The sequence below is a fragment of the Grammomys surdaster genome, unplaced genomic scaffold, assembly GCF_004785775.1.
Source record: "Grammomys surdaster isolate TR1022 unplaced genomic scaffold, NIH_TR_1.0 174, whole genome shotgun sequence".
Lineage (NCBI taxonomy): Eukaryota > Metazoa > Chordata > Mammalia > Rodentia > Muridae > Grammomys > Grammomys surdaster.
Genome location: NW_021604622.1, coordinates 8,143,584 through 8,167,909, shown reverse-complemented (window position 1 = coordinate 8,167,909; position 24,326 = coordinate 8,143,584). Strand labels below are relative to the sequence as shown.

Below are 24,326 nucleotides of genomic sequence, written 5' to 3'. Positions count from 1 at the left end.
ACTGTCTGTGCACACCAGCCAAGGGCAGATCTCATGTACTGTCTGTACACACCAGCCAAGGGCAGATCACATGCACTGTCTGTACACACCAGCCAAGGGCAGATCTCATGTACTGTCTGTGCACACCAGCCAAGGGCAGATCTCATGTACTGTCTGTGCACACCAGCCAGGCAGATCACATGCACTGTCTGTGCACACCAGCCAGGCAGATCACATGTACTGTCTGTGCACACTAGGCAGGCAGATCACATGTACTGTCTGCACACTAGCCAAGGGCAGATCTCATGTACTGTCTGTACACACCAGCCAAGGGCAGATCTCATGTACTGTCTGTGCACACTAGGCAGGCAGATCACATGTACTGTCTGTACACACTAGGCAGTGTTGGATGACAAAGGCACTCCAATTCTGTGAAGAAATGTTTTAATAAATGGTATGTGGTAATTGATATCTACTCTGAAAATAAAGAGGTTTGGTCTATATTTATACCAATTATTTAAAAAAAATGTTAATTTAAAATAAAGAAGACATGAAAGAAAATTATAATGACATTAGAATAAGCAAATATGTGATCAACAAGCTACAAAAAGCTATAGCTATAAGAAAAACCAAAAATATATGCTGGAGCACAGTGGTTAGGAGTTTCCACTCCTGATGAAGAAATGAAGAACGTGTGGACACTCAGAATGTGTGGACAGAAAACAGCTCACACAGACAGGCAAAGAGACCTGTGCCTATAATCCCAACACTCAGAAAACTTAAGCAGAACAATTAACAGGGAAATTTAGGCAGAAGGACTAACAAAAGTTAAGAGACTAGCCTTGTCTACACAGTGAGTTCTCTGTCAGCCTAGGCTACAGTGTGACAACTGTTTCAAAAGAGGAAGAAAAGGGGGTTGGTGAGATGCTTGGCAGGCAGAGGTACAAAAGCTGGAAGACCTAGGCTTGGTCCCTACGGTCCACAAGGTAGCAGGGGAGAATCAACTCCTGACTTGTACCCTGTTAGCGCATGTGTGTGCCGTGGTGTGTGAAAATGTAAAATCTACAGAAAAATGCTATATACAGTATTTTTGCAACTATGTATGGGAAAAGGAAGACGTTACTCAATTAAACAATGGGCAAGATGTGAAGGAGCACTTTACTTTTAAGAAGTGGTGAGGCCGTGGGCAAAGTCATACCCCGTGTCATTAGTCACTGCAGTAAAGCAAGAAAGAATCGTGTGGACTTCTGAACACTTGTGGGAAGCGCTAAACTGAAGGGAGAAAAGAAGACACTGAAACAGCTTGGGTCTGGCCCGGTAACACCAAAGAACAAGAGGTGTGGGAAGAAACAGAAAGCCCAGAGAGAGTGCGGGCCAAATGCTGAAAAGAATGTGAACTTTTACACACTACTGGTGGCATGATAGCTTCTGAGAACCAGAAGAAATATGAAGCTTAATATAAAACACCTGTATATAGCTCAGACACTATATATGCAAAAGACTTGGGCCTCAAATGAACATATATGTGTTGTTTTAATATACATATCTATGAAACATCTATTAATAAAACATGTGTTTTAATTTCACATATCTATGAAATCTGACAATATTAAAGTGTTCATTAGTCAGATAGATTTATTTTAACCATATAAACAGCACAGCCAACTACAGTAATGTTAATAATAGCCATCTCTAAAACATACTAACCATAAGAGAATATAGAATTCCAGTTTCTATAATTCAAAACCAGATAGACCTAACACATGGAATTGCAGGCCAGAACAGTGGTCTCTAGGAACGTTCTGGGCAGTGAATGGCAGGTCGAGAGCAGGTTCTTGGACATTGTCAGGCTTTATCTAGGTACTGAAGGCAGAGTCACACTTCCTTCAGAAATATGCAGAGTGCTATACTCAGGACATGTGCATTTGTCAACTTTGTTACAGTTTGGATAAAGCTTCATTTTAAAAAAATGAGATACAGTTTAAAGTCCTATCACCACAAACACACCCAATCTGATGTGCTATTGGAACCTAGGCAGAGTTGGATCCAGTCAGAACACGGAGAGGAGAAAAAGGAAAGACAAAAAAAACAGGTTTGGTGATACATGTCCACAATCTTAAGCCGCCAAAGCAAAGGAGAATGAGTTTGAGGCCAGCCCGGGCTATGTAGTGATTTATGAGGCAACCTGGGCTACAAAATAAGAATGTCTTTTAAAAGTATTTTAAAAAATAAATAAACAAAACTAGGTTTGTGCAATAACAAAAATGTTTGACAAGCATCTTCATGAATAACTAAAACATCAGTATTTAAGTAAGTACTGTCACGCTGGAAAGACTGCTAAGTGTTTATTTCCCCGTTAGGAATGATTCCCAGCTATCTGTAACTCTACTTCCAAGAGATTTAATGTTCTCTCCTTGGGCACACACACTGTGTACATACATACAGAGAGGCACTCACACATACATATGAAATAAAATAAATAATTCTTTAAAAAATAAACAAGGTGCTATTATGACCCACTAAATAAGACCAGTAATTAAGTATTTATGGAGCCCCTGAGAAGTGTCAAGAATCACATGATCACTGATCATGCACAAAGCAGATGACTCAGACACGGGGGAGGGAGCACACCTGTAACACCAGCACTGGGACAGACGGACACTGAGATGTCAAGTTAGAGACTGTCAGTAGAGGAGACAGGACAGGAGGGAGAGGAGGGGTGAGAGGGAGTGCAGTCTTTACTCTTAACCTCAAAGGAGCAGCTGGTTGAACAGTTTCCTTACAAAGGAAGAAAAGCACGCAGGAGGGAGAGCGAGGAGGAAGCGCCTGCCTGGCCCTAATGTTAAAGAGCAACAGCATCCTCTTCGCAGCCTCGTAAACCATGGAGGTTCCTTCGCAGCCACGTAAACCACGGAGGTTCCTTCGATGAGAAATTTGGCAGCACTACAGAACAAAATGCTTAAAAGTATCCATCTGCTCAATGAATTATTTTAAAATAGGATGTAAGACTAATGTGGTAACTGTATGTTTAAAAAACCTCATGCCTAGAAACATATGGAAATATGTATCAGATGTGTCTTTTAATTCCCTTCTTTAAATGATCTTTAATAAAGCCACTGTGAAAAACAAATCAGCCATGTGTCCCCCAGTACAAGAAGAATGTTAGAGAGTGGGCACTGTTATGTAGCCTTTGGAGTTTTAAAAATATGTGCATTTTCAGAGGCAGGTTTAAAACCAAAGCGAATCCTGTTTAAAAATAAAGCAATAGACCTTTTCATTTATGACAACCTAAATGTTATCCTATAGTTATGAGAAGCATTTTGTACACTGAAATCCCATAAAATAAGATTTTTCTATATGACAGTTTTCAAACTGCCTACTTTCTTCTAGATTTGTTTGGTCATAAAATGCTGAGAAGCAGAGAGGTACAGAAAGGACAGGCTTTCCAGCAATGTCTCTCTAATACGATTTTCTAAGACGCTTGTTGTGGAAGCTCCATTATGAAATCAAAGATGCATTCACTTGAAATGAAACCAGAAGCAACAAGGAAAAAAAGCTTCTGAATGCATTTCCTAAACGAAATCAACAATAACAATAATATTAAAAACACAAGCGGCGTTCTCCTAACATAAAAATAAGCCAGTGTGACAGCCTAGATAAAGAATGTCCCATACTCAAACTCTCCAGGGAATTGGGGGACAAATAAAATCAACTAAGGAACCAAAGAAGCAGAATAAAGAAGTCAAAGCCCAGATGGAGTCAGGAGTGTGCGGCACTCCTGTGCACTGCTCTGAAGGAAGCTGGCCCTGCCATCAGAGGCTTCAATGCACTGGACAGGTAGGAGGGCATCTGGCACTGAAGCGAAGCTTGCCTTGAATAGACTAAGAACACTTGAGGAAGCTAGCATCTGTCAGGTTCCTAGGAAGGTTCTGGAGCAAGGGGAAGGCCAGGGAAGGCACCTCAGAACAAGAGGCCGGACCAAAGCATGGCTACAGGGCTGGATTTTGTATAGGCCCAAAAGGAAAGGCAGCAGCTGTGTCCTGCCCCTGATTCGGAGTGGTCCACACATTAGAAAAGGCTGGAAAGATGGGGTGGGGGTGGGGGAGGGGTGGTAATGGCACAGGGGACTAAAATGACAGAAAGACCCACGTTAGAGGACTTAGTGAAGAGAGCAAAGAAATGTGGCCATGCACACGAGAAGGGATGGAGTCCACTGAGACAAGAGGGGAAGGGAAGACAGAAGATGTCACACACACACACATGCACACACACACACACACACACACACACACCAGTGAAATACTGGATCTCGATTCTGGGAACAAATTCATTTAGAGTGACGGTGTGGTCCAAGGTTTTACCCAAGGACTCAGTGGCTGAGCTGCTGCAGTCATTAGAGTAGAAAAAGGGAAAACAGAGGTGTTCACTAGCAACGCTTTGTGAGAGTGCACAGCATTTCGCTGAACAGACCAGGTAACTGCAAGGTCAGAGAAACAGACTAGATGCCAGAAGACTACAGAAAAAGACAGCAAATAAGGCTTCCAAAGATTTCATTACCAACCCAGTCATTAATGATACTGCTACTGACGTATCTTACAAGCATACTCTTGAAAAAAATCCAAAACACTTAAACATAAACTAAATTACTCATTGACTTATTATGTTAATTTGATGGGAGAACAAATTATTATATATCATTTTTCATTGCAAAATAATTAAAAGCACATCTACCAAAACAGAAAATAATCACCTATAATCATATCACCTTGATATAATAACTATTATTGTAGTAATTTTAGCATAGCTATAATTTATAAATGTATATATTTTACAAATTATAAATTTTCACTAATTGTTTTCCAGTTGGCCATATGCAGTATTAAGCAATATGCATCCTTCCATACAACACTTACCTGACAATTTACTAAGGACATTTTCAAAATGTGTAAATCATCTATTGCCCAGCAAATCGGAGGCTCTGATAAATTATGAAAAATATAAATCAGCATGTAAAGGTTTACATTTCCAAGTTCAACCTGAGAAGTAGATAATTAACAGCACCCAACGTGGAAAAGCCCTCCCGGAAGACTGCAGGGAGAACAGCAGGCTTGTTTTCAGACACACAGTCACACCAGGTCACCGACAAGCCAAAAGATTTACCTGGAAGAAATCTTACAAAACGTGGCATGAAATGAAATCTCGGACAGCAGGGAGGGCTGTCTTCAAACAAAGGACCTACAGAAACAAGGAGAAAGGAAGAAAAGAGAAATCAGACCGACCGCCACAGAAAGCACAGACTGCAACTTAATTCCTAAGATTTATGGTAACCACAAAATAACCAGCACCAGAAGCAGGGACATAAACAGGATCACTTCCCCCACTCTGCCTCAGTAGTGCAATCAATCACCCGCAACTGCCTCAGGTGGCAGCCAGGACTGCAGTGAGGGGCCTACAGCAACTCATGGGGAGAATGAAAGCCAAGGAGGCAATGCATATTAAAAAAAAAATCACTTTATAAATTAAAATATAGCAGCATCTTTGTTAGAACTGAAGTACAAACTGAAGTACGGCATTAGATGGTAACGCCCATACGCTCATTCTGTTGGTTTTCAATCAATACACTGAAAACAAAACGATGCTGCTAGTTCAGGAAAACATTTACCAGTGCACTTGTTTTTTTAAAAGCTTCTCACTCATTTCACTTAAAAATTACCTTCAAAAAGGCTTCCTTCGATATACAGGTATAAAAATAAGCAAATTAAAAAATCTGCTGGAACATGGGCACCTGTAAGACTACATGTTTTACTCTGCCTGTGCATGTAAGTTTTAATGACTAATTGGTTCTCTAATCTCTAATTTGATAAACTGTTATCTTACAAAGTTGATTTCAGTGATTGTCACTATGTTTAAAATATTAACCACTGAGATTTACTGCCTAATATACATAAATCAAGGTAGTTCTATTAGTAGCTAGAATCATCCTTGGCTATCAACAGACAGAGACAAACTTCATGGAGACAATCCCTAGCCACCCATTCATGTTAAATGATAGCAAGCATTCCTACAGATAGCATGCTTTTACTTACATATTTACAAAATAAAACCTTCAACTATGCCCCCACAGCATCATGGGAGTTTTTATATGTACTATGATCTGCATCTTAGAAGAACTTCTCTTTTTGTAAGCCCTATTATTTACCTTTAAGATTCCAGTCATATAACTCCAAAATATCTCTGAATAGGAACAATGAAAAGAGTTCAAGTCCTTTCACACAAAAATTCTGAAAAATAAGCCAAAATCAGATTACTATAGACCTGCGAATATACATTAACTTGTCCTAGTCAAGCATCTCAGAACTGTTTATTGAAACCATACTAAAAGCTTTCCCTACATGGCTTGGCCACTATCCTAAAACGGCTTGCCAAGTCCCAATAAAAATGAAGAAGACAATACTGCCATTAGGATTTCTATAAAAATGTCAATTCAGCCTTTTTAGTGTACAAATAAAATATCCAAAACTTAACGTGTGAGTTCCATCGGGCTTCTCTAATCCAGTTGTAAAATGTGTAAGAATCTCCGGGGAACACTTTGCTAATTAAGGTTACATACACAACTGCAAGCTGACTAGCTTGTCCCCCACTCCCATCCCTCCCTACCCCCACAAGCCAGCAACACTGTTGCCGAGTTACCAAAAAGCACGAGTCCTCTGTACTACAAAAGCTTCAAACTCTTAACAGAGGCTAAGGGCTAAGAAAGACATACAGAATTCTACCGAAATTCCTCCTGCAGACAAGCTGAACAGATGACATATTTGCAAACAGATGACATATTTGCAAGTGAGCTTTGACTGCTAAGTCTTCTGCCTACTTGTTTCGCCCAGGGTTCATAAATCACGCTGAGTGAGATCACATCAGAAGTCATAAAGTTTTACAAGACTAAGCAAGGGCTCATGACCTTAGAGGCAAACAGGAGCAAAACAAGAGTAAAAACTAAAACCTCTCTACCCACAGAAGGAAGGGCCAGCCTCTGCTCTCTGACAGCTATTGACATGCAGGTAGGATGAGCAGGACTAAGGAACTTGGCATGTCTGTCGGGCCACTGGGCCCTCCCCATGGCTCCCTGCCCTTCCCTGTCAGTACTTCCCTGTAAAACAGATCCCAGGAGCCAGCCGAAGGCTCCAGAAATCATCCCCAACGCACCAAGTACACAAGCGTGTTTGCTGTCTCCTTGTTATTTCTTAGTGTGGTTTGTTGACAACACTAAATTCCACACCAGGCAATGAATCATTCTGAGATTCACATTAATCTTACTTCGGAATTTAAAATCCCTTGCATATATTTAGATAAGTCTGCTGTTTAGCATCGGCAATGAAAAACAATTAGGAAAAAAACATGTAAATATGTGGGAAGAGAAATGAACCCAGCACTGATCTTGTCACCGGAGATAATTATTCTGACAGCCCATGGATTCAGTGTCACCATTCCAGTCCTCTGTGACACTGGCCAGTACCCAAACTCTGTCCCCTAAGCAAAACGGAGACCAGATGTACAGTGACTATCAGCAGCTGCAGCACGAGCAGATATGGGTTCAGAAATAGGTCACCGGGTTTAAATTTTTGAACCGTGGCACCAGAGCTACATACATCATGGTGACCCTTCTGACAGGGAACATGGTATTTCAGGGGTCTCGAGTGGCAAAAAGCTGGAGCACACCAACTTCAATCATGGTTTGGTTGTGTTGTTGTTGTTTTTTCTTTTTTAAGAGAGAAATATTATAAAAGCAGAGTAACTACAGGAAGCTGTTAAGCAGCCCTCTCTCTTACCTCAGGCATCATCTCCTCGATAAAATGAATCGTGTAGTCTATGTTGAATCGAATTACTTTACACAGTGGAATCTGCAAGAAGAAGAGCTGTTGAGTTCCCAGCATTTCACTGCAGGCTACCGATGCAGGGTTCGCTGTCTGACCCCGCCCGTGCCCAGGAGCCAAATCAGGCTTTACCTTCACTTAACCTAGAAAAACCTTGGCAAGACGTTACCACAGCTTCTGCTTTCCTCAGTTTTGGTTTATTTGGTTTTTTGTCTGTCTGTTTGTTTGTTTGTTTTTCTTCTGTTTTTTGTTTTTTTGAGATAGGGTCTCACTCTTGGCCCTTGCTGGTCTGGACCTCCTGTGTAGACAACTAGACTAGGCTGGCCTCAAATTCAGAGAAATTTGCAAGCCTCTGTCTCCTGAATGCTGGTATTAAAGACAAGCAATGTGTCACTACATGTCCTAGGCCAAAACTACTCCATATGGCAAGACCCTAGCTCTGATAGACCTTCTACAAGAGAGGGAATAATATTGGTGTTTCACTAATGTGATTAATAAAGCAATACAAACTCGACAAGAACACACCAGAGCCAAACATACCACCCTCTAGAAAAAAATTAGAAAACCAATCGTGGACTGATTTTACCTTAATCCTTCACACAGGTCACGAATGGCAGCACCACAGTTTATCAGTTACATTCATTTAGTTCCTTCCTCAGTTCACAGTGCACGCTGCCTGTCTGGTTCTACGGAAGTCAGTCCGACCAACAGGTATCAAAAAACAACAGGTAGTATTCACTGGGCCGGGAGCTGGTCTAACTTCACCGTGTTTACTCATAGAACTGTCACAGGTGCCCTTAAAGATAGTTTGGGCCCTTATGTACTTGGAGAGAGAAATAAACTAAGAAGGGGAAACATCGGGTAGGTAGGTACCTTGCCTAAAGGAACAGATGGCCGGTAAAGTAGGAATTTTGATTCTAGACCCAACTCTTACTAGGAAAGAGGGCAGACCTCATTACCTATCTGAATACCCAAAGCACGTGAGGAATTGAACACTCAGCACAAACAATCCACAGCTGTCCTCTCCTCCCAGTGTACCATCAAACAGTAGCCTAGTATCTAGACACAAGCAGGTTCCATAAATAGATTTCTCAATGAATAGAAGAATGGGGAAGGGAAGGAAGAGGTTACGGAACTGGCTAACTGGACACAATAATTGAAACCAGAAGCCTTGTAGATGTGTTACACCATCTTTCTGGCTTAGCAATCTGTCCATGAAACAATGTAATCACTTCTACAAACCACAGCTGTCAGAAAGAAACAAACTTGAATTCTCCCAGCAAAAGGGAGAGAAAGAATATAGAAAAATAGGCTTACAATGCCATCTACTGGGAAGAAATTGTAGCTTTTAGATATTTTTTCTTCTTTTTTTCTTTAATACAGTAGTTGATATTTCTAACTTTTGTTATAGTTTATGGGATTCATTTTCAACATTCTGGATTTGTGTACTCAGTCCTCAGATAACTGCAATATATTTAATACACTATTGCTTTTTCAATCTACTTTAACCACATAGACATTTAAAATAGTTGACAGTTACAAATTGGTACACGATTTAACCTGGTTTTAAAATATCTACTCTTTACTAACATCTATATAAGGCTCATGCTTAAGAATGAGCCACAGGCCCTGTCTTGAAAAGCAAAGATCTAGACAGAGTCCAATAACTTGGACCCATGAAGTCCATAACTGCTCCAACCCTAAAGCTCCTGAGAAGGGTGGACCAGGAGGATGGTGAATTCCAAGGCAAATGTAAACAAGTACAAAGAGAATATGATACATTGTAAATGCAATAAAAACAAGCACATGAAAAAGCATAAAAGGTACAGGTAACATTTGGGTTGCTTTATAAGACCAGTGGGAAGCCAGGCAAAACTCTCTAATACCAGCACTTGGGGGTAAATGCAGGACAGCTGCGAAGCTGAGGCCAGCCTAGTCTACATCATAGATTCTATGTCAGCCAAAGAAATACAGCAAGAATCTGCTCAAAAAGAACGGGGAAAAGCGAAGAAAAGAAAACAAGGGGACATAGAAACATACAGGTGAAGAGGGCAGGTATTGGAACAGAGAAAAGGGACCGATGAAGTCCCTTAGCTCTTCAGAAAGCAGAGTGCACACAGAGCGAAGCCAGACACTGCTGAGGAGGAACGAAGTCAATGCTGTCCTTGTGAGGGAAAGGGTCTACTGCTACATCCCAATCTCTTTCAAGTACATTCTTATAGGAGATTATCACAGTTTACACTTTAGATGATCACAAAAACAAAAAAAACAAAAAAACAAAACAAAAAAAAAAAACAACAACAAAATCCTGTGGGAATGACTTGGAAAGATTGCAAGGCTCAGAGGACCAGGCTATAGTCTAATACAGAGAATAAGGGATGACTGGAATGGAGGCAAGTTTCCAAGACAGCTAGAGGGCTTTACTGACTTATACACTGGCCGTTCTGTCATGAGGAAGAACTGAGCACAAATACTGGATCCCTGGGCTTTTGTCACCTGAGTTCACGATGCAAATGCAGAAATCCATAATCGTCCTCGGTAACTCAAACCCAACACCCAGAGAAGATGAAAGTTAGGTCTCACAAAGGTTGAGTACCTATCCTGGCTAGTTTCATGTCAACCGCAAGCTAGAGTCATTTGGGAAGAGGTCTCTCAAATGAGAAAATATTTCCATAAGATTTGACTATAGCCAAGTCTACAATATAATTTCTTGATTGACTGACTGACTAATGCGAGAGGGCCTAGCTCACTGTGGGTGAGGCTACAACTGGGCTGGTGGTGCTATAAGAAACCATGAGGGGCAATCCAGTGAGCAGGGCTCCTCCGCAGCCCCTGTGTCAGTTCCTGCTTGGGTTCCTGCTCTTCCTGACTTCCCGGGATGACGGACTACAAGCTACGGAGTAAAACAAACCCTTTCCTACTCAAGTGGCTTTCGGTCATGGTGCCTTGTCACAGCAATAGAAACTCTAACTGAAGTGACACCAGAGGGGACATGACAGACACGCGTCAACAGACAATCTAAAGACAGAGCCAGGGCAAAGCCACTCGCGACAGCTGTAGAGCATCAGGAGAAAGGACCTAAATAAAGCGCATGGGTGGAGGTGAATCATTCAGCAAGAGCGTACACAGGAGGGAAAACTGAGCTCAGTGACTAGAGGCAAGCAGAGAAGAGCAGCCATCTTTCCTTCTTCCTGGCAGGAGCAACCAGCCCTCCCTGGAAGGGCTGCAGGGCGATGTCATCCCCCTGCAGCAAAACTCACTTGCTGGACTTTGTTCTCTGATCCAGTCTCAGGACACGCTTCCATCCATACCTCCAGGGCCCTTCTGCGAGGCACAGAGCTGGAAAGGCCTCCCTCCTCACCAGCTCACATGCTCATCTCTGTCAGAGACTCAAAGAGAACCTGGCCTCTCTATACACATCACTCAACCATCGCAGCTCCCATCAACCCACAAAATAACATGAACGCTTAGCAAGCACAGCATATCACATATGCTGATACTAATTCCTGACCCAAAATAGCAAAACTAGTTGGTTAGTAACCATCCTCACCTACCCATACATTCAAGGCCCTATTTCTTCTAGACAGCGAATGACCAAGTCAATAGTGATCAGAAAAATGGAAAACCAACCAAGTTCCTGATCATGGAAATGACCATAGGGTTTCCTTGTGCATAGGACAGTATTACATGATGTTGTACAATCAATATACTTTTTCAGACTTTACATCGTCAAAGCCACCAACAATATCAGGCATTGTAAGTATAACTACACAACAGGATAAAATCCTTCCAGAAGGCTACACACTTAAGACAGCTTTTAATCCACTTTACTTCAAGACCTTAAGCCTAGCTGCCAGAGCTAGCTCAGGTCAAGAGTCTATGGGACCATAAGCTGTAGGCCCCTCCCACTGATGGGCTCGGTCTGAGAAATGATTCAGCTCAATAGTGGACTTTAAGAAGCTTTTTGTGTGGGCATCTATCTCAAATTCAAGAGCTCTTTGATGGCTCTAGGTCCTATGGACTTTAGAGTGCTCAATTCAAAACTTTATTATCATTGTCAACATCACTCAAAAAAAAAAATGATAGGGCTCTTTATCATGAACTGAAGTCCTCAAGTTTATTTTTTTTTCCTTAAATTCAGTATTTATATAAATATATGCTGAGGTAAGGAACTCTGTTGCTTTGGTTTTAGTTTCATGTCTTACATAACACAATAAAAATTGAGTAATTTAGTATAACTGCCTCTCAGCGTCAAGCCTTGTGCTGGGAAACTTTAAAAAAATTAACTTTAAAGAAAAAATCATTCCTTGTACTCACTCTTTCTGTGACACTAAGACGGCTCTAGAAAAGCAAATACAGAGTTCAAGGCCAATCTGAACTGCACAGTAAGATCCCGTCTCACAATAAAAACTCTATTTTAAACATAAGTCAGGGGCTGGAAGGGTGGCTCAGCGGTTGCTAGTACTTACTGCTCTCAGAGGAGGCCTGAGACTGAGTCCCAGCACCCATGTCTGGCAGCTCACAGCCTCTTGTACGTCCATCTCAGGTGATCAGACACGTCGAGCCTCTATGAGTACCTGCACGCCTATGCACATACCCACACACAGATGCACACAGATGCACACAGATGTATAGTGAAAATCAAATATAAGTCTTTCTTTGGAAAAAAGAAAAAAAGGCCTGATTTTAACTATAAACCCTAAGCATAGCTATCATTTATTAAGCACAAAGAATCACTAGTCAAGTAAAGAAAACAAAAAAACAAAAAAGAATTAAAAGGTTCAAACACATCTGTCTGCTATCTTTCCCAACATGAGAGGTACCAGTATTTATTATGCACCAAGCACCATGATACCACAATGAACACTTGCCATGTGCCACTGCGTTTATCCTTCACAAAAACGGGCAGCCAAGCAAGTAGTACCCTATGTTACAGACGACGATACCAGAGAACGCAGACTTGATGGTGCCAGCCCACAGAGCTAGTGGAGCTCACTACCACGGGCTCACTCAGACAAAACTAGTATCTACAAAGCCACACTGTTTTTAAGGTGACCCTAAAGTCAAAGTAAAATCTATAGAGAATTAAAAGATGATAGATAAGCTTAGATATTCTCAAGCCAACAAAACTGGCACTTGCAAGTGGAGGTGAGTTGACTACGAGAACTTCTAAAAGCCATTAAGACTCTAAGACTAAAATTTGGTGAAGGATTTAATTGTCTGAGAGACATAAATACAGCAAAAAAAGCAATGAAATTCTAAAGCTTCTCTAGCATCTTCTATGATATGAAAGCAAAGAGGAAATATGGGGGAAAGGTCAAAGTGGGGAGCATTAGCAAGTAAAAATGTTGCGTATGTGCTGATACTAAGGACCTAGGTTCAGAGAGAGAGAGAGAGAGAGAGAGAGATTCATTTCACTGATAGATAGACAGACAGACAGACAGACAGACAGACATAGAGATGTACACATGGCATGAAGACAGAAGAAAACTACCTAGGGGGAAGAGAAAGGAATTAACAACGGGAAGGGAGGGACGGATAAGGAGTACTACAATATGTGTGTATGAAAATATTATAAGGAAGCCTATGATTTTATATATTTATGATGATCTTCTGAAAGAAAATTCTCAAAAATAAAACCAGATATGGTTATGCATGCCTGTACTCTGCGCACTCAAGAGACTAAGGTGAGAAGATCCAATTGCCACGTGCCATTGCATTTATCCTTCATAAAAATGGGTAGCCTGGGCTATTCAACAAATGCCAGGCCAGCTTGGGCTACTTAGTAAGATCTTATCTCAAAAATACAAAAAGTGAAAAAAAAAAAAAAACCCTGTAGAATGATATAATGTAGAATAAGAAAAATAAGAAAGCACTGTTTTAAGTTAGTGTCACCACCTAGAATTACTTCTACTTAATAAAGTTAAAAAGGATGACAGAAGCAAGGTAACAACAAGATTTGAGACTCAGCCTCCAGTGGAAAAGTTGACGTTCCAAGTAAGTGTAGTAAAGTGATGTTCTGACTGCAGGCAAGCAACACAGTGAAACGCAAACTCACTAGGGCCCACGGGACACTCGGCCTAGGTAAAGTACTGCCGCGCTCTTCCCAACGCTACTACAGCATTCACCGACCAACCTGAACACCAGAGGAGCAACCCAATTACCAAGGCTGCCAACTTCAAAACGGGAGGATTCTGATGCCGACACAGAGCACCCATGCAGACTGATGCCCAGAAAAGCATCCCTCATGACCAGATAAACATCACAAGTCCTTGTGTCAGTCCAAGTCTCTGAACACAGAACTCAAAAGCAGAAACCCGGTGAGGTCACTCTGGGCTCAGGGTCCTGAACAGGTCCTGTTTCTCCTTCCTTTGCTCAGGGACGTCTGTTACCTTTCTTTCAAACTTCAGCTTTGAAGGACAAGAACCCCAAAATAGTTCATCACATCACCCCACAGTTTATCCTCCTTTTCAACATTTCACAGTCTCAGAATGTTACTCTAACACGTTCACTTACACCGTTTAATGCGGCCCAAACCCGTGGCTCATTAGCAGGCTCACAGGCCTGCCTGAGACAGGGCTGCAGCCGCCCTGTACCTCACAGAATAAGTGTCATGAACACAGAAAGGGGATTTATTTTGATTTGTGGAAAGGAAAGATAAAGACAAGGAGACAGGGCAGGTCTGAGGAAGGAGACAGGAGCCAATACTTACATTGGTCAGAGGGGCATGTGCAAACATAGAAAATCCTTCAAAGATATACTCATGGTCATCGTATTCTATGACTGTTGGCCTGTCGGTCTAGAAGTAAACAAAAGCACGAAACAGGACTTAAATTAGTATCATTTGCAAGTGCAGGAATCCACCCAGACACAAACTAACTCAAGGCAGAAACAAAAGCAACTTTGTAGGGTTAAATTTTCTTAAATGTCAGGAAATATACACTAAAAATTAATCTGATATGGAATTCTGTGGCTTCGGGTGTTATGTATCACACTATATATTTAAATAACCAATAATGCTTATTATGTACGCCATCAAGAAAACTGAAGGCTGTACGTAGCTTCCTTTTCTAGAAGCTTGTTCTCTTTAATCCCACAACACTGCTGCTTCTACTTCCCTGACCTGTATTTTGGAACAAACAGGCTGCCAGCGCCAGAGCTGAGCCCAGAAACAACCTAGGGAGGATGCTGAGGGGATGGAAACGTCAGAAGCTCAACCCCACAGCTGCACCATCCCTAAGGAGAAGACAACCCACCAAACCCTGCAGTAGAGTGGGGCCCAGGCTTCAATTACCTGGAACCACAATCTATGATTACATGATCAAAATGTCAATCTCAGCACAACAGACTCTCTTCCTCATAAGTCATTCTCAATAGCCAATCCTTTTGATATTAAATGCCAAACGTGGAGCAAATTATAAAGACTGGCAGCCTAAAAGATACTCGTTACCTAGATACCAAACATCATTATTTCACAAATTACCTAGATGAGAACCGGGAAGAATTAAAGAGTATGTATATACATGTATTTTCTTTTGTCAATGTAACTGTCACTTTCTATTTGAGTGACCCAATAAGACTAAATTAAACGTAATGAGAAGATTCTGAAGAACAAGAATTAATAATGAGCGGTACAATCACTCTGACAGGCTGTTCCTTGGAGCATTAAACACAGTTAGCATATACATCAACAATCTCAGTCCTAAGCATATACCCAAAAGGTATCAAAACATATTGACACAAATGCTGTTTAATAAAATATAATTGAAATATAATTATCCCCCCCTTCCCTGTCCCCCAACCCCTCCTTCTTCCTAGTTTACTTTATTTTATTTCATGTGTATCTCTGTATACCATGTGTATGCTTGGTGTCCAGAGAAGCTAGAAAAGGGAATCAGGTGCCCTAGAGCTGCAGTTACAGATGGCTGTGAGCTGCCATGTGGGTGCCGGGATCCAAAAGTGGTCTTCTGGAAGAGTAGCTAGTGCCCTCAACTGCTGGGTCATCTCCTCAGCCCCACACACATACTCCGGTCAGCACTATTCACAATGAAAACAATCCAAAGCCAAAGCCCACCAACTGAACGAATGGATAAATGAAACATATTGTAATCATACAACACACACACACAGTATTACCTGACCATAAAAAAATACAACCCACTATAAAGGATTCAGGTTGCATACCTCTCTGCAGAGTAGTTGTGTAGTATACAAGAGACTCTGAGTTCAATAAAAGGAAGAAAGAGCAACACAAGAAGGAGAGGGGAGGGGAGGGAAAACTGACAACACAGGCAAATCTTAAAAACAAAACAAAAAGCAACAACAACAACAACAATAACAAAACCTCTAAGTAAAAGAAACAAAGCAGAAAAAGCAGCTTCTATATGGCCCCTAGGAAAAGTACAGGCTAGACACAGACACATGCCACCTCAAGGATATAAAGTTTCTTTTAGGATAGATGTTCTAAAGTTAGACTGCGGTGGTTTTACAAGTCTGTAATTATGCTAAGCATCATGAATTACACACTTGAAATGGGTAAAACTGATGACATAAGAAGTCTAGCTCAATAAACTTATTAAAATATGTAATCATGAATAATCTTGAAATCAAGACTTTTCAGTGCATGTAACTAAAAAGTAATAAATTTCATAATATGAGAGGCAATGAAACTGAGCATAACATATAAACATGCAGCCTGGTGCGGACTCCCTGGCTTCTAAAAACCACCATACACAGTACCTAAGCTACCACTGCTTACCTTACCTTCTTCATTTATAAAATATGAACTAATGCCCCGAGCGGGTAATACGAGTAACATACACATAGATGTGTATTGTGAAAGTTAGTTAACTATGTCCTCCAGTTAGAATGATGCCAGGACATAGTACATGTGCATTCTAACCATATTACTGTACCGTCACATCATACAATGGATCTTCTGATTTGGTCACAAGACAGTAAGTTGGCCGATGACTTTTAAAACCTGTGGGAATGTCCGACTTGACTCTTCCCACGACAGTGCTCCAATGAACAGCGGCATAATTCACTGGCTGCTATACATTTGGTTATTGCACGGTAACAATACATATGAAAAAGGCATAATAAGATGGAGGAAAGCTGAAATAAACATTAGCATGATAAACTAAATTTTATCAGCATAATGATCTTAAAAATAAAAACGATGTAAGAACTGAATCAGAAGCTAGTGTGATGGCTCATCCCAATAATCCCGGCACTGCAGAGACAAGGCAGGAGAAATTCTGTAAGTTAGAGAGCAGCCTGGGCTACATAGCTAAGTTCCAGGCCATCCTAGGCTAGACTACAATTCATTAGTAACTTACTAAAAAGTTGGTAGGCGGGGAGACGGTAATCCGGTAGTGGAAAAGTCGTCCAGCGTTGTTGGTCATAGGACGGCAGGGCTTGATTGCCTGGAGGGGGTGGAGATGAAAATGTTTAACAAATTAAGTAGAAAATCATTTTCTTGTAAAACAGACTATACTGTCAGCTTCACATCTGACTACTGCTTTCATGTGTCTTCCTTAACAGACTAGTAGGAAAAAGCACTACTTGCTTTACTCGGTATTAACTAAATGAATACAAAGATATGGCTGGTCACCGCTTCTCTATTTTCCCATATGCGGTGGTGAAGTGGCTCCAGACTGACCTGTGATCAGTAAGTGTGATCAGTAAGACCAGAGTGTCCATGGGCCTCGTGTCCCCCATCAAATACATGATCTCAGTGAGTCAGTATCTGTCATCAGTTGAGTACTTAGGGGACATAGCTAGACCAGTAGTGCATACAATGGGACCTGTTGTTGGTATAATCTGGTTCTATTCAGTACAAATAGGTAAGCAAGTGATTTCAGCATGCAGGAAGGCTTTGAAGAATTCATGAGGCTTGCCATCCAGGAGCCCATCTGGGAGCTCCACTGGACACAACTACTAGGAGGGACTGCCCTATCTCTGCAAACAGCTGCACTGGGTGTCTACATAAAGGGATCAGTCTGCAAAACAGGCATCCAATAGTCCAAAGTAGATGGACTATTGTTGTAAATTCTTTACTGGATTCTTAGCCCTTTCCAGGGTAATAAGGCCCTGAGGAGCCTCCTTAACTCTAGAAGCTATGCTATAAGATCCACAGAATGGTTAGCCAGTAGTGGGGTACCCTTTATAAACAACTGTAAAACATCTGACCCCGGGATGACCCGATGACGGTTTTCCCAGTGTGCTCTTGTTCCGTGGAGATAACACTTGCAAACATCCCCTGGGACGTGCCTGAATGTGTTAGTGGTCCTCTTCCTTCCTCACTTTTAAGAGCTTAATGTGACAAGCCCAGCGCTAAGGTGCAGTCCACACCAGGCCATGAACAGCTCCTGGAGCAGAGCATAGGAACACCGAGTGTACGACTTCCAGGGAGAACCTCATTTAGAGGAACGTTCTCACCACGGTTGCAGTCGGCCACCAGCTGTGGCACTTCTTGAGTTGCAGACTGTACCTTTTCAGTACAAATGTAACTGCGCCCACCTCGGGCACTCCTCTTTGTGGACTCAGTGGTGTCTAAGGTGAATGCTTTTTCATCTGAGCCAACTGTGTGTGTGGCAGCTGATTCCTTAACCAAGTCCTAAGTGGTGAATAACAATGCCTTACTCCGCATAAACACTAGAATCACAGGGCTCCTGATCAGTCCAGCAGAGCCATGTGATGCGGTTCTGAGGGGAGCCTCATAGACCTGAGTATACTGTTAGGTTGTGTTTGTACCTAACGGATGGAGTCTGCACGCGTGCGTGCGTGCATACACTAGGCCTGTGCTGCACTGCAATAGCTGTGGCACGGTGAGTACTGCACCCACAGCCCCAGGCAGGAATTGCAGTGGGTGGCACTCTCTGTGAAAGGCCATGCTCTCAGCAGGAGTGAGTATGGGTGAGGTTTAATGATTCTGTGGGCTTCAGATACTTGGCACCCACTGACAACGACTCTCTGCAGGCAAACTTTTCCTTAGTCTTCTTGTTCAGTGGCATCATGATACCAAGCCCTTCGAGAACCAGCAGCACTCCTACACAGCAGGAAGTACAGGCATACTGTCACTTTGCAAAACAGAGAGGCTCACTTCCCACCGGACAACAGCATCCAGACCATCCTCCATTGAATCACCCACGGCAGAGGGGCCCTAAAATGATGCGCTAAAGAATCATTTTGCCATTTTATGCCTGTTAGCAATTTCCATAGAAGAGACAGAAAGTACATGCAGAAAACTGACACTGGTCAAAAAGCAGAACAAAGCCACCACAGCAACTGTGAAGCGGTCCGAATTCCCCAACCAGAGCCGGTCACCACTCACTCTCCTGATCCTCCCACAGAAGTTAGGGTGATGACTTGTTTCTAAGAATCGTGCCTTCATCTCCAACTATCAGGACTCTTGGATAGTCCCAGTTCATCTGCATCCCTGAGCAGTGAGCTGTTTCCCCTTCAGTTCAACTCCTATCACTGAGCCTCAGGCACCGCTCAGTGCGGTTTCTCCTGGTAGCACTTCCATAAAACACAGCGCCAAAGTGAGTCACACACAGCCCTGGGACAAATGACTGACTGACTGACCAGAAGGGTCCCTAACATGAATCTGTTCTTGAAATCTGGGACATCAGTCCTGCTTTCTTGTACCTAAGGCAGTTAGTTACCAGGTGTCTTTCTTTAAGAAGGTTTAAGCTCTTTGAAATAACTGTGCAGAGAGGTTTCAGAAGGCTGCACTTGTTGCTAAGTGGTGGTGGTGGTGGTGGTGGTGGTGGTGGGGTCCTCATGGAACTCCAGACCTGAGTTGTATCAGACCAACCTTGCATCTGGGACAGGTCAGCTCTGTTTCCGGAGAAGCTAACATACAGCAGAGTATGAAGAATAAGTAGGGTGAGGACACTGGAACAAAGATGGCATTCAGAGCTGAGACACTGTCCCCCATCGACAGTGGTAAGCGCGGTACACGAGCCCTGGTATCGGGCGGCCACACAAATCCCATTTTCAGACTCTGACAACTGGGCACCACTGGAAGAGCTAGTACAACATGCCAAATACTTAGGACTACAGAGCAAAAACTAAGGATCGATGGCTGTGGTGGCAGCACACGCCTTTAATCCCAACACTGGAGAGGCAGAGGGTAGATCTGTGTATTCAAAGCCATCCTGATCTACAGAGAGTCCCAGGATAGCCAGGGCTATACTGACAAATCCTGTCTTGAAAAACCAAAACAATTTTTAAAAATTTTAAAATTTAAAAATAGGGGGAGATGGGATAATGGATTTTAGACATGGATGGCAGGGGTTAAATAAATACCATCTTCCCTACCGAGCTCTTCAATCCTTAGTGTGGCATGAAATCCCCCGCAGGGCTTATTAAATCTCAGCATATTTTCCCTGGCAGCTGGTGGGGCTGACAGTATACATTTCCAACAAGCCCCTGATTAGGCTGACACTAATCTGAAGTTCACAGAAAAAACTATTGCTCCACAGAAATGTAACAACAGAGGACAACAGTGGCAAGTAAAAGCCAGATGTGAATGCCAGAGGGCCTCTTGAAGACACAGAATTTCCCATCACCTGCAGTGAGACATCAGAAAAAGCCAGCAAGCCAGAGCGTACCTCTAAAACAGCCATAACTCAAGGACAATTGACAGCCAACCAAGGGAGGTCTGTTATGTCAGGCCCTGGAAACCTGGGTCAGGGACATTTAGATTTAAGTCCCCAGACTCCTCTGAATCTCCTGACTCTGTAAAGAAGGCATGTCCCGCCCTGTTTAGATCACTCACCTATACCAAGAGACAAGGAAGATCCTGTCAGACAGCAGTGCCCACCATACCTCACCCCACACATAATATCCAACCAATCAGGCTCCTTGCCATCAGACTTACAGTGAGAGTTATTTCACGGCATAACCCAGTTGTATAGGTGTCTGGAAGAAGGATGTACTTCCCAAGGGAGCTATAAGACATAACCAGCATATCCCAGCAGCCATAGGAGTCTGTCAAGGGCCAGATGGGGAGAATGTCTCAGGTTAAAGAAGAATTTATTGACTTGCGAGAACTCAGGATCCTGAGTTTCCTTCAAGGGCAGGTTTAAAAAGCAATGGCACAGCTAGGAGATGCTGAAATTCCTAAGTGTTCAACCAAACACTGGGAGAAAGACATAGGTATTCTGGGACAGAGGTAGGACCGACAACTAGCAAATGTTCAGGTAATCCCCAAAGGACACGCAAAGACAAATGTGCCAGGGAGGAGGACCGCACCACCAAGACTAGTGGTGGTGTCCTCTGTCAGTCGGGACAGACCAGGAACAAGTAGTCGGAGTCTGTCAAGAGCAACAGGGATGACAGAACCTGGAAACTAAGGCAAAAGAAGCCACAACACATTATCATTATAACTAGTAAAATCAGAGTACCAGCCAAGGGGGTCTACACCATGGACACAGTTAACAGAGCATGCAGTCGCTGGGTACAAAATACATGCACAATCAACAGGAGTGGTGAGCAGCTCGGACGAGCGGAAGAATTACAGAATAACCAAGTGGCTGAAGGCGAGCTACTCCCCTCAACCGTCATACTCTCCCGAGCAGCATAAGCTGCATCAAGATTTTCAGACTGAAATCCATTGGCTGAAAAAGGAATCTGGCTCCGGATGAAAAGATCCTGTATATTGTAATGACCAGAACTGGTGGTGAGCACCCTAGCTTTCCTAACAGGTCCTAAAGCTATTTCCTTGAGACTGTACAAAGTGGGAAAGAGATATCCAGACAGTTCAATGAGTATTGGCCACAGTAGCCAAATAATCATTGGTAGCATACAGACTGGTGTTATCCTTGCACCTAGTAAGAGTAGACAGTATAATGGAATGTTGGCCAATTCCAGTTTAGTAAGTCGACCTCAGGTCTACAGAGCACTCATTCCTCTGTCCTCATTGGAACTGACGTATCTTGGCATATGAAACTATCCCTCATTGGTTCCTAATGTGGAAGGAGAGAAACCATAATAGCATGACCAGGAAAAACCTACTTAAATTACCACCACCACTCCTCCAACCCAAGTACCACAGACAATACTGCATTACAAGGAAAACGGAGATCCATGCCATCCTTCAGACTCACAGAAGTGCTGGTACTGTTGAATCCACCAGTGTAGACCCTAAAGGATCCTGGAGGGTGACAGGAAGCTACCATAATCTCTCCCAAGCAGCAGCTCTGATGGCAGTTGCTGTGCCAAAAACTGTAGCTCAATGAGACCGTGACCAAACTCCACGGCAACTCATCCAGTCAATGTGTTTGTCTCCATCCCAATCAGAAATGAGGACTGGAATTTCTCACTATATTATATCTCCAACATAATATTTATAGAGGTCCCAACTGTGTAGACTTACTACAGACCAAACTGCCCCATTATCTCCGTGGTATTACTTTTTTCACGCTAGAAACCTTAATAAAGCCGTATGTACTACAGAGGATCAGAGAAAAACCGCACAAAGGTTCAAGGACCTACCACATCCAACAGTATTCTCAAGTCCAGTTATCCTAGGAACCACCAGGACATCATCTACAGAGTAAAAGATACTTATTCTACCACCCCTTCCTACAATGAAGAAAGAACCACATCTGGAATTCCTCTACAGGTTCATAGGACAGCAAAACCCACACCCAACAAGACTGCTCTGGCCATCACATGGTGGCACAAAAGGCTACAGTATCAAGTGGGGCCCAAGTAAGATCTCTTAGCGAGTCCATTTTACGGACAAGCACTCCTGTCGCTGTGACGCAGCCAGTCAACAGATCCTATGGCAAAGTCAGGAAAAGGGGCCAAGAGGAATCCATGACAGATCACACTGGCAAGTCACAAGGCTGGTCCCTGGACCTAGGCCTGGTCATCTTTAATAAAGAATTACATGCCTTGGGAGTGGGTGTGAGGGACGGAAAGGTAGGGTATCTCATCAGTATGGAAGGCCTGGGTTTAGGACACCGAATTAATGTGTCCAGACCTGCCCATCACAAGCGGGATTTTGTCAATCCCAACAAGCAATTAAGGTGAACGGCACAGGCAGCAATCCATCCTAAAGGAAGGTGGCACATACAGAATCAAACACAACAGGACAGATGGGCTAATGGGCAGATGGCCCACATCCCTAGTGGCTCCAACACTGTGGCATCAGCATCCCTCCCTCCTCAGCTGATGACTAAGGACATTATGATGACAGTGGAGGGGAAAGCTCAGGCATGGTTTACAAACAAAACCTGACTGCACTACAGTCCTTCTCTGGATGACTTTCAAAGACACCAATGGGGACATCTGTGCAGTGAATGGTTCCAGCAGTGTCTCTGATCAGGTACCCTGAATGGAAAAAGAAGTAGCCTCAAGTGCCCACAAGGAAAAAGACCAAAAGACCAAGAATGAAAAGGTCTTGGGAGAGATCTGTAACTGGGCAAGTGGGAGGAGTGTAATGACTTCGTCATCAGCGTGGTGACCATCAGGGGACAGCTACTCTGGAGGTAGCACAGGAGTACCAGACAAAATGATAGGGCAATCATGTCTGCCCCCACCCATCCCAGAACTGCCAGGGTGGGCACTTGAGTAACATGAGCACAGTGACTAGATAGCCACTTCACATGACTGTGACGTGCACAGCACAGGCCCTACTTAACAAGACTAAACAGCCACGCTAACTTCATGCTAGTGACCATCTATTCAAATGGCTAGCTACCACTGGTACCATCCCTTGAGAACAATCTAGTATCGGTATCAAGCTGACTACCTAGGCCCCTTCTACCTGTACAAGAGCCAACAAAAAGAGTATAGCCCACAGGCAGACAGCTGAGACACTGGCCATTCAGGCTCCCACCCAGGAAAAGCCTACTACAACCCAGCTATAGGAAATGTAGTCAGCCTGCAGGCTGCAGCTGCTGGTCCACAGGGTGGCTCCTATGAGGCCATCCTCAGCTACCAAGTACCCTCTTCCAAGCCTCCTGACAAAGGCTGCTCTGCAGACCAGGGGACATGAAGGGATGCAGGCCATTCCAGTCACACAAAAGGACATTCTGCTAAGCTGGCTCGATGAGACCCACAGAGCAGCTGAACCACCCCTTTACTCTTGTCCCGCTTCTTCTCAGATGCAGATCCCTAACAAGAGGTCAGAGCATCCAACCTGAGGCACAGGAACAGATGTCCACAGATAAAACCTTGTCAAACTCCTTCCTACATTGCCTTGACCTTCAGAGTTCACTAAGTCATTAAAACTACCAGGAAGTCTTACAGCTTTATTAGCCCCTCAAACAAACTCTAAATAGAAATTAAGGACTTGCTGTGGAATCATAAGATGGTAATCATGGGATTAACGAAAATAACTTACAAAACCAACAGGTAGTGAGAAAAAAAAAATTCACAGGAAACTAATCTAAAGGGAGTAGTTACAAGTGACGACAGTAGGACTATGTCCTTCAGTCAAGCCTAAAATGTCAGAGA

At 43.0% G+C, this 24,326-nt stretch overlaps 1 protein-coding gene across 1 annotated transcript in view; it reads right to left on the bottom strand.

Annotated features, from left to right (window-relative positions):
• Drosha (drosha ribonuclease III) overlaps positions 1-24,326 on the bottom strand; it is a 108,871-nt gene that overhangs the window by 62,100 nt on the left and 22,445 nt on the right. Inside the window, exons 11-15 of the mRNA XM_028767570.1 lie at positions 17,189-17,275; positions 14,560-14,646; positions 7,803-7,874; positions 6,179-6,260; positions 5,140-5,214 (exon numbers count right to left, since the gene is read on the bottom strand). Coding sequence (XP_028623403.1) covers positions 5,140-5,214; positions 6,179-6,260; positions 7,803-7,874; positions 14,560-14,646; positions 17,189-17,275 — 403 coding nt within the window. The remainder of the gene's footprint in view (positions 1-5,139; positions 5,215-6,178; positions 6,261-7,802; positions 7,875-14,559; positions 14,647-17,188; positions 17,276-24,326) is intronic.